At 33.5% G+C, this 18,308-nt stretch overlaps 1 protein-coding gene across 1 annotated transcript; it reads right to left on the reverse strand.

Moving 5' to 3' along the window:
* Positions 1-9,747: 9,747 nt before the first annotated feature.
* LOC132049517 (zinc finger protein JACKDAW-like) lies at positions 9,748-12,444 on the reverse strand. The gene is made up of 3 exons (XM_059440356.1): positions 11,955-12,444; positions 11,221-11,620; positions 9,748-10,707 (listed from the first exon to the last, which is right to left on the reverse strand). Exons 1-3 carry the CDS (start codon positions 12,085-12,087, stop codon positions 9,846-9,848), a joined length of 1,395 nt encoding a protein of 464 aa, XP_059296339.1. The 5' UTR covers positions 12,088-12,444; the 3' UTR covers positions 9,748-9,845.
* Positions 12,445-18,308: the final 5,864 nt, after the last annotated feature.

Genomic DNA, 18,308 nt, shown 5'->3' on the forward strand with positions numbered 1-18,308 from the left:
GTTTCTCAATTAGCTAATTCAAACGGGCTTTATGCTTAGCGTTGCAACTTGTTAAATAGGAGAGAACTTGCTTTTCTTATCTAATATGGGAGAAGTATCATTTTAGAAATGCTCCCAAATAAATGTGCTTCATAATCTTTAGAGCGTATAAACAGTAAGGAAACTAGTGCACTCAAAGGTTCACCCGGATCTCTTTTAATATTTTCGCGTGTTTATTTTTTATATTTTGAATTCTAGTTAAAATTTTGTCTCCAACCACTATGTATGAGTAACCCGAGTCTGTCAAATAATTAAAGTTTTTGGAACATCCAAGATAATTGTTGTAAATAATATTTAATAGTGAATGTCCATGTATCATTCAAGTACTTTGGTGATCACCAAAGTAAGTTATCTTGTAGTTAGTGATCACCAAAGTAATGATCACCAAAGTAAAGTTATCTTTTAGTTAGTAATCACCAAAGTAAAGCTATCTTTTAGTTAGTGATCACCAAATGTATTACTAATTTAGTTTTTCTATAAATAGGACCACTCATGTCCTATGGAAGATATACAGAAGTGAAAGAAATCATATCAATCTTCAAGTCCCTCTCTTATGTGTTCTCTTGCATTTTAATTTTTATTATTTTATAATACGTTATCAGCACGAGACTCTGCCATCTTGGACAAAGATTTTGAAAAGATTAAAGCAATTTCCAGGTAAGTATTATGCTTTTATTCTGAGGGTTTGTTGATAAAGTAGTACGAGATCAAAATTTCTTTTCTCTATTCTTGTTCATGCTATTTCTAATATATATATATAAGGTAGAAGCCACATTGCTTCACCATGATATATATATACTATGCACTACTCGACATAAAATATAGGTCCTTTGCTCACTGCATAGCTTTAATTCGCTAATATGCATATTGATGTTCACGAAGTTCCTGTAAACATGATGACCAAATTGATTATTTCACTAATACAAGAATTTTGGTTGTGGAGGATTACCCTTTTTATATGATGAGATTTAGAAAGAGTTTCTTACTTGTTATGCAATAAAAATATCTTAAAATTGTTTGCGAATGACATTTGCCTTTGAGCATCTGCAGAATTCATCACCTCTAAAGGTAATTCAGGTATGCAATATTTTAAGTTATTTAACTCATGCTTTCACATGATAAGGATGGCCTCACAAGGAGTATATATGGCTATTACAAGTCGTTAGATTTATCAGGTCCATGGGAACCTAAATGGTTCTGGATCATTTATGCCTCAAATTTTATTCCTGAAGAACAATATTGTTAAAAGGGATTATGATGCTAATCTCATATCCCTTAATGGCTAAATGAGAGCTTGCAAGAAATACATGGTCATCAGAAGTGACAATATTTTCTATGCCTCGTTGTGTCTAAACTTATTTATATCTATAACCACCAGAAGTGGTAATATTTTCATAAGTCTGTTGTGGCTACAATTGAAGATATGTATATGAGAAATATTATTTATATCATGTCACAAAATTGCTCCCGAAGAGCAATATGAAAAATTCGAGAGATATTATGACATGATTTTATGGTCCACTTTGAACTGAAATACAGGTTACAAGAAATGTTCGACCACATGAATTGGTATATTTCATGTCTTGGTAAAACTTAATTTAGTTATGCGTAAAATCATAGAGTGGTACTTTATTTAAAAGACTCGAGTTTGAGTTCCGGTGCACTATGATGATAATATAAAAAGTTGGGTTCAAGTCCCATCGCGTTATGGCTTCACAAAAACGCCTTTATATGAATAAGACATTGGGTTTAAGTCCCAATACACGGTTTTGATGATATGATTATGACTGAGCAAATTAATATGCTCTTGTGAAGCCCATCCCACTGACTTTGCTCCATTCCCTGAAGTGAATGTGGTAGCAGTATATGATAAGTCTGAAAGATGACAAAATATTTGTTATGGCTATATGAATGAACATGGGCGTGATAAAGGACAATATAATAATAGTCATCATTATGATAATTATAAAAGGGAAGAAGATTATGGGTTCTCAAAATGGTCCTTCAAAAGGTGAAAAGTCATTGGGAACGCGATTCCTTGCGACCTAATTTGATAAATTATATAAATCCTCCATCAAAAGAAAGGAATACAAAGTGGAGGCACACTTGACCTTTCAAAGTGATGTTGAGGTGGATCATATAAATATGATAAATATTAAGACATGACAATGAGTTTATATCAAATTTATGAAACACATATATAATTATAGTCCATCCTTGAAGAGAATGCGACTTGTGATGAGCATCGTGGATGCTGGCCCATTCTTGAAGGTGAATGTGGCAAGATATGATAAAAGATATGGATAAATATGTGCTTATGCATGTATATGCTAATACCACAACTCACCTCTAGGGGAGGTTTGAGAGAAATCGTTATTGTGGAATAAGTAGTCATTGATCATCTTGTCGATTATGATTATTGATAGGAAAAGGTTAAAGAGAAATGAGTCTTGCCTATAATAATTTGATCGGAATGATAGAAATTTCTACTTTAAAGGATATGTTCACCATACGGATGGTGTTATGAAATATGTGGTAGTACACAATTAATTGGGAGCTCTAGAAGAGCCAATTTATTACTACTTTGGAGGAATTAAATTGATTATCAAGAAAGCATTATACGGTAGTAAGTCTTGAAGAAACTTATTGAGTTTCAAAGATTCGCCAGAGTGGCCATTCATATTGAGACTATAAATGATGGAAAGATTTAATATCTTTATATTACTACAGTCATATAACGAGTAGGAAATATAAATGTGAAATGTTACCCTGCTTCCCTCCTGTTTGCACTACACAAATATGAGCATGATGATGGAATCACATGAGATGGTAAACTAGAAGTTTATTGAAATAAATATCAGTTGGCATGACCGGTTGGCCATTCTGGTTCTAATGTGATGCAAAATAATTGAGAATTCAAATTATTGTATATTGAAGAAATAAAAGTTTCTTCAAGAATTCTCTTGTGCTACTTGTTCTCATGATAAATTGAACATTATACCAGCTAAAGATGGGATTGAATCCCTCAATAATTCTGGAACATAAAAAGGTGAATATATATATATATATATATACTGCAATGTAGACCGTTTGCTATTATATGATTTTAACAGATGCATCTATGTTATGGTCACATGTGCATTTGGTGTCAACTTGCAGTTTGGTTTTTTGCAAGGTTGTTTGCTCAAATTGTTAAATTAAGAGCATGGTTCCAAACTATGAAATTATATTGATAATGCTGGTTTGCATCCAAGTTAGTTTAGCCGAAATTGCATGCCTCTAATTATAGCTAAACAATTGGTTATGAGGACAAATCTCCCAAACAGAGTTTTGGTGTGAGATGTGTTATTTAATATGTAGTAGCTTATATGCATCAAGCCAACAAGGTTCCCCCATTACAATTTTTTCAAGGTCAGGAACCAAATAATTCCCATCTAAAAATGTGAATGTGCGGTATATGATTCAATTGCTCCACCATAACGCACAAAGATGGGTCCCCCAAATAAGGTTGCGGGTAAATGTTAGATTTCCTAACATTAGGGGGAGAGATGATAAGCAGCTGGAAAAATAAATTATATATAATGAATTATCACTAGTATGATCCTCGTTTAAAATATAATTCAAGTTAACTGCTAGACACATTTGCTGACCAAAGTGAAAATCATATTCCAGCTGCAAATGCTCCTACTAGAATTAAAATCCTTTAAGGATAGAGTCTATGGCACGCCTGAAGCGTGATAGAACAATTGGTTCCAAAGGTAAATCTCCTTGAAGAAGGAGAGGAGCAAATGATCAAAATGGCCATAATAATGAGGCAAGTGCTTTAAAAGAGCACCACGACATAACACTTCATGAAACCTTGGGAAAGGTTCAAGTACCTGAAAATGATGAAAAATGAAGAGATCTCAATAAGTTATGTCGCATGGGAACCGATATCAAATGACCGTCGACGACATCTTTGATATAATGTAGCGCTTAACATTATAAATGGTAATGAGGATCTTGAATTCAAATCTGTCAAGAAATGTGGACAGATAGATGATTGACCAAATGAAAATACGCAATTCAAGTATTTTTTATTTCACGTGGTAAATATGAAATATTTTGGATCTATAGTCCAAACATTTGAAGATATAATGTCAGTGGGGTATAAAGAAACTTTTAAGCGAAAAGTGAAATGAATTATTAATCCGTAAGATATAAAATACGACTCATGCCTTGTGGTATAAAGGTTTTTCGCAAAAGTCCTAACATTATTATGGGGATGTGTTCTCTCATGGTGGATGCAATGAGGTTTCATATCTTCCACTGGCATCATGAAAACTTGAATGCGTATACTGAAATATTTTCATGTCTATCTAGACAGTGAAGTTTATATGAAAATTCTTAAAGGATTGAAAAGGCCTTAAAACGATTCCATTGAGGCTGTAAGATTGCTTAAAATAAAGAAAGATCAATTTTGGATCTCACGGAAATGGTTAGAAAGTACCATGTCTTAGTGCAATTGATGCACTAACGTATCTATTTATTACTATCCATGAGATAATGCTTTTATTGATATGCAGGCAAGATATAGCCTCACTTTTATTCGTGGAGACATCAGGATGAATCAAATAATAATATGAATTCATTGATTCTAACCAATAGTATCAGGATTTGTTGGTTATGAAATGCAGGACATTCATACGATCTCTATAATGTTAGATCTCAAACAAATTATGTGAGCATGTGAGGATGTTGCCATAATATGACGTTCTACATGACAGTCAATTATACTCTATCAGCAACTTTTAAAGCAAGACAGGAATGTATCTGGAAGCAAGTCAGGAATGTATCTGGCTGAGATCAATACCTCAGCACATTCTGCAATCATGCGATATTTATTTGGAGATGAAGATTCCAATAATATTATATGAAGCTTGCATAGCTCATTTGAAAGAAGGATATATCAAAGGAGACAGGATAAAGTATTTTGTTAGATTTCTTTTCAGACACAATCTTCAACATAAGGTGAAATAAATATTCAATAAATTCGCTTGATTGATAATATGGCAAATCTGTCCATTGAAACATTCCAACCTCTTTATTTATACAGAGAGAGGAAAATCAGCAAAAAAAGCTCTTTTTGAATCGGAACATTTGAGAAGCTGAGATACAAAATTGAAATGCGTCGTCTCCGAGACAGCAAGTGAAGTTTTGATCAGGGGGAGTAAAAAACGCGCTGCACTCTTTTTCCCTTAACCAAGGTTTTTGTCCCAATTGGGTTTTCCTGGTAAGGTTTTTAATGAGGCAGCTATCAAAGTGTATTACTAGATATGTGTACTCTTTTTCTTTCACTAGGACTTTTTCCTAGTAAGGTTTTAACGAGGCACATTATCTATTAATGGACATTCAAGGGGGAGTGTTGTAAATAATATTTAATAGTGAATGTTCATGTATCATTCAAGTACTTTGGTGATCACCAAAGTAAAGTTATCTTTTAGTTAGTGATCACCAAAGTAAAGTTATCTTTTAGTTAGTGATCACCAAATGTATTACTAATTTAGTTTTTCTATAAATAGGACCACTCATGTCCTATGGAAGATATACAGAAGTGAAAGAAATCATATCAATCTTCAAGTCCCTCTCTTATGTGTTCTCTTGCATTTTAATTTTTATTATTTTATAACAATAATATTATATTATCTATGTAATAAAGTCATTACAAGCCGTAGATGAAAGTGTCACTTAGAACACTTTGGTTGCCAAAACTAGCTAGAATATTACAATACTTAGCATCAACTTCTTTCCTAAAGACAGTATTACTATTGATATCATTGTCTAGTAGCTTCTTAACAGAACAAAAGGGGATAACAAAACGATGAACAGCAGTAGAGCTGGATATTTGGGAAGCTTCCTTTGCTAATGCATGTGCAACTTCGTTTTAGTTGCTGAGCTGTATGATTTGCAATTATCTCCTAAAAATATCTAGTAACACCTAAAATTGACTACAGCTCTAGAAAAACAACCCCTCCCCATTAACCCCACAAAAAGAAAAAAAAAATGAAAAAGTGTGTAAGAGTATGTATGACAGGTAGAAACCACATCTAATATAGATCTTGTATACTTCTCTTTATTATTCTTTTCCTTCTTTGCACAAGTGATATTCTGTGGCTAGGCAACTAAAGTACTCTCAGCTTTCACAATTCTGTTTTCTCATGTTTTCTTATGCGTGCACCATCCGTAAATGTCATTTTCTTTAGATAGGAATATTTTACCTCTTTTATCGAATTTATTGGATCCAAACCCGAATTAGTCAGGGTCAATAAACTTTGAATATATATCATACAATTAAAAGTGCTTATATTTTATGTATAATTTAATATTAGATTAAGTCGACCTATAACAATAGAGGTGACTTTACAATTGAAAAATGATATGAGTTAATTTCTTAAATAGCAGAGAAATAATCTGATATATTTATATTAATAGTGTATATAGCGCATATGTATATTATATATATGTAAAAAGAAAGAAAAAAAGAAGATAATCAAATCAAACTATCCAAAGGTTCTGCAAAGCCAACCAACGTTGACTAAAATAGCCTGATTACTTTGACACTACTCGACATACTTTCTCGTAATTTTCCGTGCCACTTTTTATTTCACAGAAAATGCCAACAGAATGTTACAAAACAAAGTGTGATGTTACACAGGAGTAAAAAAATTAGAGTAGAAAGATTGAAGGTCACAGATCAGACTTTATCATATAAATATAATAATTAAAAATATTATCATATAAATATAATAATTAAAAAATAACACCAACACATAGAAAACACAAATATGCATGGCAACCCCTTAGTCATTTTATCCCCCCAACACAAATGGTCGTACTCGAATTTTCAAAGACCCCACAAATCTTGAAATTAGCCAAATCTTTCAAGTTTGTTTTTAAGATTATGATAAAATTTATGGTCCCTTATTATTAGTGGGACATTTATATTTGATCCTCCTTATATCTCCGATCAAACAAGTTTAACTATAGATTATTGTAGTTTTGTAGTTTAGTTCCTCCCTCAGCTGGCAAGTATAATTTAAGAGATCTTAACTTAAAAATAAGGAGTAAATAAATGATCTGATTAGTTAGAATATGTTAGATTCATGAAAACATTAATAATGGAGAAACCAATACCGTATAGGAATATCAAGAGATCTGAAATCAGAATTATGAACTTAGGACCAAAGTTGTAATATTTTTCTTGTTTTATTCTTAGCCCATAAATTAGACTTAAAATGAGTAATTAAGATTTATTCCGCTGTTTCTTTCAAGATTTAAATTATATATACTCATAATTTGTTTTTACTCCATTGCTTAAGTTCATTTTCATTTTTATTAGGTTATTAATTATTGCTTACTAAAAAATATATCGTTTTATTACGTTATATATATAGTGACTTAATTGTAACAATACTTTTTACATCATTACAGCATTAAATTTAAACTCTTTCTTTACTATATCTAGCCTTGTTTAGGCCTCATTTGTTTGCACTTAATGGGAGTGAATCTGAATGGTTCAGAGGTCAGCCCATTAAGTGTATTTGTTTTTTTTTTTTTTTTTAAGATTCAACCTCTTAATAGATCTTATTACATCTGACCAAATCAGATCCTAAACAAAGTCTGAAATTCATTCAGATGCTTTAAATTCTTGGTCTTCTGTTTTTAATATTAAATTTAATTATTAGTAAAATTTCTCTTGCATCTATCTCCATGTCTCCATGTATCCACGGCTGACTCCTCCACCTTTATGTTCATCCCGCCTTTCCTCCGTCGTCGTCAACCCTCAATAATCACCATAGCTACCTTCTTCCCAAAGCAACTGGATGTAAAATAGAGAATACAAACACCCATGTTCCAAAATCGGGTCTTTTGTGGAAAGAAACAGACAAATCTTCCAAGAAGGAGGTCATATTCAAGGAAACAATGGTGGTTTTCTGTGGAGTTATGGCGACATAAATGGTTAGTTCCGCCAATAGGAGTAGGTGCTGGAGAAAATTTAAGGGATTAGGAAAACATACTTACGATTTAAGAATTGGAGGCTAAAAAGGTTTTCAATGATTTTTCTTCTAGTGGTTGGCTACAAGAATGTCGAAATTCACTAGTGTTTCACAATTAAAGATTGTATCTTCTTTAACGTTACGTTTATTACTCCCTCCGTCCCAATTTGTTTGACACTTAATCTTTAAATTTTTTGAAATAAAATTTATATATTTAGAAACTACATAAAAAATACTATAAGTTATCATAATCAATAATTTAAAAGACATATGGAATTATTACGACTAAAGAACAACTTGTTTGACTCTCGAAAAGAGAAAAAGTCAAACAACTTGAGACAGAGGGAGTAATTTAAAAAAAAAAAAAATATATGCACATTCAGATACTAAAAAACAAACGGTCTTAATTATTCTGTATTCAGATCTAAATAAACATCTTAATATTCAGATATGTATTCAGATTCAGACGTCTTAATCTTAATGAAAACAAATGCAGCCTTAGTATGATTAAGCTAGTGTAGTCGGTTACAAACGAAGTTAGACGATGTTAATCATATGCAGTCTATTGATCATCAGGTCTGATTCTAATTTTTCCCAATAACAAGAACTTAGGTAACTCGGCATACCAAAAGTAAGTGTGTATCGGTTCATCACCACAACTTCTATTATGGAAAATACATAAACTTGCACTTAAACTTATCCCAAGAAAGCACTTGCACGCCTTAACTTCACGAACATTTTTTTATTTCGTCAATATCATTTGAAATGGATTATAATTAATTACCACATTATATCCAACATAAACTAGTAACATAGATATCTCTCACGATTTAAAGTGAGTATTCCCTCATATTATTAATCAAACGTTGAGCATTAGCTATGCAACGATTATTAATTCTTCACAACTAAAGAATCAAATTTCACGGATTTTCAGTCGAAAATGTACTAGTCACAAGAATTTTCAATTAACTAAGATTTCCATCGAAAATATTTGCCGGGAATTGATTTTTTTATTTTTTATTTTTTATTCAAGACGAAAATTTTAGTAAAGCAACCAAGAAAGTTTATTGATCAAACATGAAATTAGAGGACATTAATCTAGTTTCATGGAAGAAAATTATGTGCATTAACCAAGAAAGTTTTCTACTAGTGTTTTTATTGTTTTTCTTAAAAGGTGGCGGGTCGGGGGCATTACTAAAAAATGAATGTCGGTGGAAAAAACAAAAAGTAGGAAGTTTCTATTTTCCCGCACCTGGAAGAAAAAAAATATTGTGTGTGTGTGGTGGGGTGGGGGGGGGGGAGGATTGGTTTCTTGATCAAACATGAAATTAGAGGACATTAAAAAACAAAAAGTTTTCTACTAGTGTTTTTATTGTTTTTCTTAAAAGGTGGCGGGTCGGGGGCATTACTAAAAAATCTCTATTTTCCCACTGAAAAATGTTTAGATTTCTCACTGAATGTCGGTGGAAAAAACAAAAAGTAGGAAGTTTCTCAGTGTTTCATTAGGAACCTATTTCCACCTTACGTTTTCGCATTGAACTGGTTCAGGAATGAACTGGGAAGAAAAAAACTTATGTGTGTGTGTGTGTGGTGGGGGGTGGGGGGGGGGGGGGATTGGTTTCTTTTCAAACGGCCAAATGCATCAAAATTTGTGTAAAAATGAAAAGAAACATAGCCAATAGGCTAGCTGAGCCAGCAATAGCATGAAGATAAGGTGACATTTTACATTATTGTACTGCGTTACAAAAAGAAAAATACGAAAAGTGACTACTACTGTAAATGGCTCAACCCCATAGCTGAATTACTCATCGAATTAGCAAACTTAACCATATCTTGTGGCATAAACTGGCAATTCCCTTCATGTCTAATTCCCAAAAAATCTCTCGTTAAACTATTATCCATGCCATTCATTGAAACTGCTGGAGTTTGCATAATTGCCTTAGCAATTCCGGATGAACTAAAATTTGTACACCCAATGAGTCCATTATTGCCCTGTAACATTTGGTCCGTTGTTTCGCAACTATGCAAACTAGTAAAGGTTGGTGTATTTGGTGAAGTAGTAGAGGAAGAAGTGTTGAGTTTACTGAAATTGTTGCTAAAGAAAGTACTACTTTGGTTGCTTTTTGTAGAACCCATTTGAGCTGCTTTTTGTAGAAGTGCAGTGGCAGACATTGGTGTCGAAGAAGATTTGGTTAATTGGATGTTTTGGTGACTATCAGAATATAAAGAACTTAAAGTTTGATCAGTCATTGATGTGCCTTGTGGTGAAGAAAATGAAAAGTTTGGAGCTGTTGAAGATGCTCCAAATACGTGTTGAGATGGCATTTGCATCATTTCTTGAAATCCATTTGTGTTTGATGAGTCAAAAAGATTTGAACTTGGTTGAAGTTGTTGATCTAACCAGAGTGATAATCTTGGTTTTTGTTGCTGATGATGAAGAGAATTATTCCCAGTTGAAAAACTACTAAAATCTGGTCTAAATCCTGTGAACCCACCATGCAAATTTGATTGCTGGTTCAACAATGTATGGTTATTTGGGAAGTTCAAATTGTTAACCCCAACTGAAGTGATTCTTGAAGTCTCATCAGCTAAAGCATCACAGAAAGCTCTGTGTGTGATAAAACTATCTTTTCTGCAAGAAAAAATAATTAAAAACCAATAGTAAGTTGCTTGAAGTTGAACAAAAAAGTGTATTTGAAGTTGAAATCGCAAAAGAGTATTTGGAACGATTTTGAAGTTGTGTTTATTCATGAATTTCACTTGAAAAAGAAAGTTAAGGTTTTGTGAGTGAATTTTCACTTCAAATACTGCATCGTTATTTCAAATAATGAAAGACTTTCACCAGTTTCTTGAGTGAGAATCAGATGTGTTGATGAAAAAAGGAAGTTGACTTCAAGTATGGATGAAAGATTCCAGAATGACTCTAAAAGCTAACGAGATGATTCTGGTTAAACCGCGCATTCCTCAGTATTTGCAAATATTGAACTTGAGTATTTGCAAATACAGTAATGAAATAAGTATTGTGTATGGATGGATGAGCATTTATTTTACTTCCATGAATGGAAGAGCATTTATTGTACTTGGAGCAAATATTCTCCAACAAAAAACATGCTACATGGTATATAGTAGAAATTGAATTAAATACCTGGAAAAGAGTGTGCCACAGTCACATTTGTACTCTCTAGTTCCACAAGTTTTACTATGAGCTTTCCAATCTGATTGAACTGCATATTTCTTTGAACACTTTTCACACTTCCACTTCTTCTCTCCATGTTTCCTACTAAAATGTTTCTTTATTCCAGTAAGGTCTCCAAGTGCACGTGATGGATCATGATGAATACAAGTCTTTTCTGGGCATATGTACACTTTCTTCTTCACTATTTCTAGTTTATTCCTTTGCTTTAGCTTCCATGGAAGATTGTGTCCTCTTCTATGAAGTTGCAAATTCTGGTCCCTTTGAAAACCTTTGTTGCAAATCTCACATATGAATCTGTTTGTTGCCATAAGTGACTGTGGTGATAGAGCAATAACATCAGCATCTGGATCTGTCAAGACATAAATCAAAACTCAGATAAAAGCTAAAGAATAAAATCAACAAAGCAAGTCTTCTATATATACAGTTCAGAGGCGGATCCTAGATTTGATCTTTATGAATTCAAGATTCTGAGTTCTTAGAAAATATGAGCTCATCAAAGCATGGTATTAAACCACTTGACATTCATCAGATGCATCTGTTATGGTTATCTCATATCCCCTTTACTCCTATTTTTCAAGATTTTCACTTGAACTCGTAGCTTTAACTATACATCCGCCACTGCATGCAAATCGATGTATATATAATAATAGCAATAAATGAACTTTTGAAGCTAAATAATATACCTGGTGTTCCGGGAAGGTTTCTTCTTTTCTTGGAAGGAGGATTAGGTTTAGGGTTAGGGTTTGTTTGAAGTTCTTGGTGAGGAAGTACTGCTTTGACAGAAGAAGGAAATGAAAACACATCTCCAGACATCATTTTGTTAATAGTTTGGTTTTGTCTAAGCTAGAAAACAAAGTGTTTTTTCCAAATACAAACAGATAAGAAAACCTTGGTGGTATTCAAATCTCACAAGTTTTTTTTTCTTTCAGATTTTGCCAAAAGAACAGAAACATAAGTAGTAGTAGCAAGCAAACAACAGTAGCGCACAGCAACACTCAGAAACACACAAATCTTAAAACATCAAGAGAATACAATATTAATCACTTCAATTTGGGAGCTGGAAGTTTGTTTGATTTCAAAAGAAAACACCAAAAAAGACCTTGAAAGCTAAGGAGAATATTTCCTCTCTTTTTCTACACAACTCTTCTTTCAACTTTATCTTTACCTCTTGTTTTTTCGAAGTCTGTCAGCCATAGATTTAGCAGCTGGGCCACCTATATTTCCTTCTCTATAAATTATAATTTTAAATTATATACACTGACATGTAATTTTCTTTATATTATTGGTGTAGTTTAACCAACTTATAACATACTAATTATCATTTTTATCAAGTCACTGGCAAATTAATATTTTGTTATAGGATTTACATGTAATTACCTTATATTATAGAAGTAATAAGTGATTTGATAGCGTGACTAAATTTTTTATATTATCAGCGTATATAGCTTAATTAAGATCTATACTAAACGTATATATATATATTAGTAAAATGTTGTATATGTATTGGCTGTATGCTGCTTGTAACAAGAATGTGTAGAGCTGTGTGTCATTTGTAGTTTTTCGAGCTAAAATATTCCTGTTATCAAAGACGCGACCAACGATAATGTATTTAATTTCTTTGTTTAATTAAAGAGATCAAAACAAACTTATGCACTTTACTTTTAACCTCTCTACTTACCTTTTTCTTTCTAATAAAGGAAGTGATGATATTTACCTCTTATACGAAGAAATTTAACACACATTTAAGGTGATTTTTTTTAAAGTTAAGTAAAATGATATTCCCTCCGTTCTAAAATAAGTGGCAATTTAACAAAAAAATGTATCCCAAAACAAGTATCGTTTTAGGAATTCAAGACAAAAAATAGTAGTGATTGGTTCCATCTATACGGTTATATTAAAGACCGAAAAGGCTCAAATATGCCATCGAACTACTAGAAATGGCTCATTTATGCCAGTCGTCAATAGTTTGGTTCATTTATGCCATTGACGTTACCAAAATGGCTCATCCGTGCCATTTTTCATTAACACCGGTTTTACAATACCAGATATGACATGTGGCCTCCAATTAGAGGTCCACGTTTTTTAATTAATCTAGCAAAAATTAAATCCTAAATTAAACTAAAACCCGACCCATAAATTTGTATTGGTTTAATTAAATGACGTGGACCTCTAATTCGAGATCAAGTGTCATATCTGGTATTGTAAAGCCTGTGTTAATGAAAAATGGCATGGATGAGCCATTTTGATAACCGCGATTGCATAAATGAGCCAAACTATTGACGAATGACATAAATGAGTCATTTCTGACAGTTCGATGGCATATTTGAGCTTTTTCTGTATTAAAGAACTACTTCTTCTTGATAGTGTTAAATTCTCAAGAAACATCTAATAAATAGGGATAACTTAGTAAACTTATATTTATCATTTTTCTGGACGTGAATTGAGCTAAAACAACACTTATTTTGAAACGAAAAAGTACTTATTTCACAATTATTTTGATTTGAAAATAGACAGTCATGACTGAAAGTATTATTTACTGATTAAAACATCCTACCAGAAAGTGAGGGGAAAGTTGTAAATTAATGGGATTGTGATTTAATTATTTAACAAACCTGCGAAGAAATTACTCTAACTATAAATTTTTTCTTAGAATTAAAAGTGAGAAAGTGAAAGTAGAAAAGTTTGAGACCTTTTCAGTACTTATTCCAAGAAAGACATCAGGAATAAAATGATTACAAAATAATTAATCTTTTTTGGACCTACATGTGTCTGATTCAAAAAAAAATAGGGGGACCAGTTCTGTTGTTTTGCAATTCCCAAGGGGTAGTCCGTGAATCTGTGATACTCTTTCTGTCACGTGTGTCACTATACACTGAGCGTGTGGGGTTCCCCTGTAATTTTCTGTACGTCTCATCTTGATGTATACTTCTTGTTTTTGTTTTTCTCACTCTGAATTCGTTATTTGTTTTGAGCTCGATTAATTTAAATTTACATTAACAAGTTATACTTACGGGTAAAATGCTTTTTATTAAAGTTAATTTCATACCTAAAACTCGAATCTAAATATTTAATTGAAAATGTATGAGTATTTGTCACTCCACTGTAACCTATGATGATAGCACTCACCCACCGTTTTTGCGCTTCATTCCCTTTTATATATTCTCTCTCTTTGGTTAAGAATATGTGTTGTTTTAATTAAATTAATTTGATTCAAAAGAAATGTAATTTTAAAATTTCAAAAAAAAATTATTTTTTATTTACTCTTACTCTACTAAATAATCTAATAGGTATGAGTAATATAGGTTAATTTGAGAAGATATAAAGGATAAATTAATGGCCCCTTCGGGGATATCCGATTATAAAAAAAAATAGATAACATAATGAAATAATCTTTATGATTACTACAATTAAATGGTATTTTAATAGGCGTTCTAGAATATTGAAATACTTATTAATTGTTATTAGAAATTGAAATTGAGTTTAACTCAACTCTAAAAATTAGCTCACGAGGATGCCCAAAACCATATAATGAGACTATATTACCCACCACGTAATCTGGAGTGTGGGCAACATATTGCTCGCAGTCAATATCGAGTAAATCATGATTGTGATACAATAAATGGATATTAAGTCTTGTGAAGTTGAGAAGATATTCAAGCCAATTCCTGCTCCAAAGAGGAAAGAAATAAAAGGAAACTTTTTTTCTTTGTTGGTTTTTGAGTGTTATTGGAATTTAGATCCTTTCTAGGAAAGGATTAGACCTAGTAGTATAAATACATGCTAACTAGGATTTATTAATTAGGACAGGACATAGAATCTAAGAGTATTCAATCTTGTAACTTAGTTTTTCCCTTGATATTAATAAAAGTGTCGGCCGTTCTCTGTGGACTAGGATCACATCGATCCGAACCACGTTAATTACTGTGTTTTTTTTCGTTTCCGCGCTAACAATTGGTATCAAGAGCCTACAGGTCATGAGATCTAGAAGACGAGGAGACTATGGCATCTATGAAGTTTTGATGGGCGAAGTAATAACTTCAACCTCTGTAAGATCAAGATCATGGAGTTGTTACGGAGAGAAGGATCAGTCTATGCTTTGGACGACTCGTATCCCGAAAATACGAAAAAGGCCTAGAAGCAGAAGATTGAGATGGATGCGTTTAGTGCAATTCAATTATCCTTATCAGACAGCGTGTTATGTGAATTTAGAACCGCGAAAACAGTTGCGAGTTTGTGGAAGAAACTTGAAGATCTCTACCAGAAGAAATCAGTAACAACTAGAATGTTGTTACGGCAGCGTTTACACACCTTCAAGATGAAGACAGGTACAACTTTACAGGGTCATCTTGATGCTTTTCATAAATTGGCTATGGATCTTACTCGTGTCGATATTAAAGTGGGAGATGAAGAACTAGCAAGCACTCTATTTTTTTATTATCACCGGCGTACAAAGACGTAGTTAATTCAATAATGTACAGTAAGGAGGTGGCCATGTTATAGATGGTAAGACATGCATTGAATTCGGATGAATTAAGAAATCATATCAACAATGGTGAGAAAGAGGACCATGGTGAGGGTTTGAAGGTTAGAGATCGCTCGAGCCAAAGAGGGAGAGGCAAATCAGTAGCTAAGTCAAAGTCTAGGAAAAGAGTGAGTAGGAAGGATGTTGAATGTTATGGTTGTCATCAGAAGGGTCACTTTGATAGGAATTGCCCAAATAAGAAGATTGATAAAACAACAGCCAATGCATCTACGGTTCAGATAGCTCAGACATCTGGAGAAGATTATGTGCTAACTACTTCAACAGATGACATTCAGACACACAAATGGATTTTGGATTCAGCTTGTACCTTTCACATGTGCTTTAGAAAAGATTGGTTTACTAGCTACGAGCAGACGAGTGGAACTGTACTTATGGATAGCAATGCAGTATGTGAAATAACAGGCATTGATTTAGCCCATATACGGTGTCATGATAGCATCATAAGAACATTATCTAATGTTCGACATGTTCCTGATATGAAAAAGAATCTGACCTCTCTTGGTACTCTTGATAAGCTCGGATATAAGCATGCGGGTAAAGGTGGAATCTGCAAGGTGACCAAGGGTTCGTTGGTCATGATAAAGGCCAAAACGGAGGGTGGTCTTTATGTACTTATGGGCAGCACCATTCTAGGTACTGTGAATGCTGCAACCTCACAGTTATCAAATGATAACAAAGATTAGATGTGGCATATGAGATTAGGTCACATGAGCGAGAGGGGGTTGGCAATTTTGAGCAACCGAAACCTTTTGAAAGATGACAAGATTAGTACGCTTGATTTTTGTGAGCATTGTATCCTTGGAAAGCAGAAACGGGTCAGCTTTAGCATGGGCAAGCACAAAATCGAAGGGGTACTTGACTACATTCATTCGATTTATGAGGTCCATCTCGAGTTCCATCCAAGGGTGGAAAGAGGTATCTTCTTACTTTCATTGATAATTTTTTACGCATGGTTTCGGTATACTTCTTAAAGGCTAAAAGTGATGTCTTTGAGAATTTCAAAAATTGGAAGACATAAATTGAAAATCAGCGTGGCAGAAAGATTAAGTGTCTTCGAACAGATAATGGCTTGGAGTTTTGCAATGAAGAGTTTGATAATTTCTACAAGATTCATGGTGTATTGAGACATAGAACTGTTAGGCATACACCACAACAGAATGGAGTAGCTGAAAGGATGAACCACACTTTTCTTGAGAAAGCACGATGTATGCTCTCTAATGCCGAGGTGCCTAAGAAATTCTGGGCAGAAGCACTAAATATTGCTTGTTATGTTGTTAATCATTCTCCAGCGTCGACGATTGACTTCAAAACTCCAAATGAGGTATGGTTAGGTAAACCGTCTGATTACTCATACTTAAGAATCTTTGGATGTCCCGCATATTATCATGTAAGTGATGGAAAACTGGAACCTACAACTCGAAAAGGTTTATTTATGGGATATCTTTGAAGGGTAAAAAGATATAGAATATGGAGTTTAGATCCTCTTAAGTTTGTAATCGTAGAGATGTTACTTTTGATGAGGCCTCCGTGCTTAATCACGGAAAGACTTCTATTGAGTTTGCGGGGACGATGAAAGTTCTTACAACGAAATGGTAGAGGAAAATATGAATCTCACCGAGCAGGAGGATCAAGTGACTCAAGTGGAGTCAGCTAATGAAAAAAGCTCACACAGCAGTGCCTGAAGGTGAACTCCGATGCCTAATCAAAAATATTATCCTCAGCCTTCGCAAGCTAATCTTATGGCCTATGCATTTGCTACTACCGAGGAGGAAATAAAGGATCTGTAACCCTCAAGCTATACAGAAGCTACTATGTGTGGTGAAGCTGATCAATGGCGTTTATCCATGACCGAAGAGATGGAGTCTCTACACAAGAACCAGACATAGGATTTGGTGAGTCTACCAAAGGGAAAGAGAACTGTTGGTTGCAAATGGGTCTTCATAAAAAAGGATAGCATTCGGGTGTAGAAGATGCTAGACACAAAGCGAGATTAGTTGCTAAGGGCTTTTGTCAAAAGGAGGGAATCGACTACAATGAGATTTTCTCACCGGTCGTGAAGCATAGCTCAATTCGTTTATCACTAACTTTGGTTACCCATTATGACTTGAAGCTTCATCAACTTGATGTCAAGACTGCATTCTTATATGGTGAACTTGAAGAGGTGATCTTCATGAATCAGCCCGAGAGTTTCCTTATTGAAGGAAAAGAAGACCGGGTTTGTCAATTGAAGAAATTTTTGTATGGTTTGAAACAGTCACCACGACATAAAGGGTACACAAGATTTGATGCGTTCATGATTACTAAAGGTTTCTCGAGAAGTGCATTTGATAGCTGCATGTATCACATAACGATATCTGGTAATTCAAATATTTATTTACTGTTATATGTTGATGATATGCTTATTGCTGCTAATAGTATGACAAAGATAAATGATTTGAAGAAACTGCTAAGTAAGGAGTTTGACATGAAAGATTTAGGTGAATCAAAGAAAATC

Source organism: Lycium ferocissimum, chromosome 3 (genome assembly GCF_029784015.1).
Source record: "Lycium ferocissimum isolate CSIRO_LF1 chromosome 3, AGI_CSIRO_Lferr_CH_V1, whole genome shotgun sequence".
Lineage (NCBI taxonomy): Eukaryota > Viridiplantae > Streptophyta > Magnoliopsida > Solanales > Solanaceae > Lycium > Lycium ferocissimum.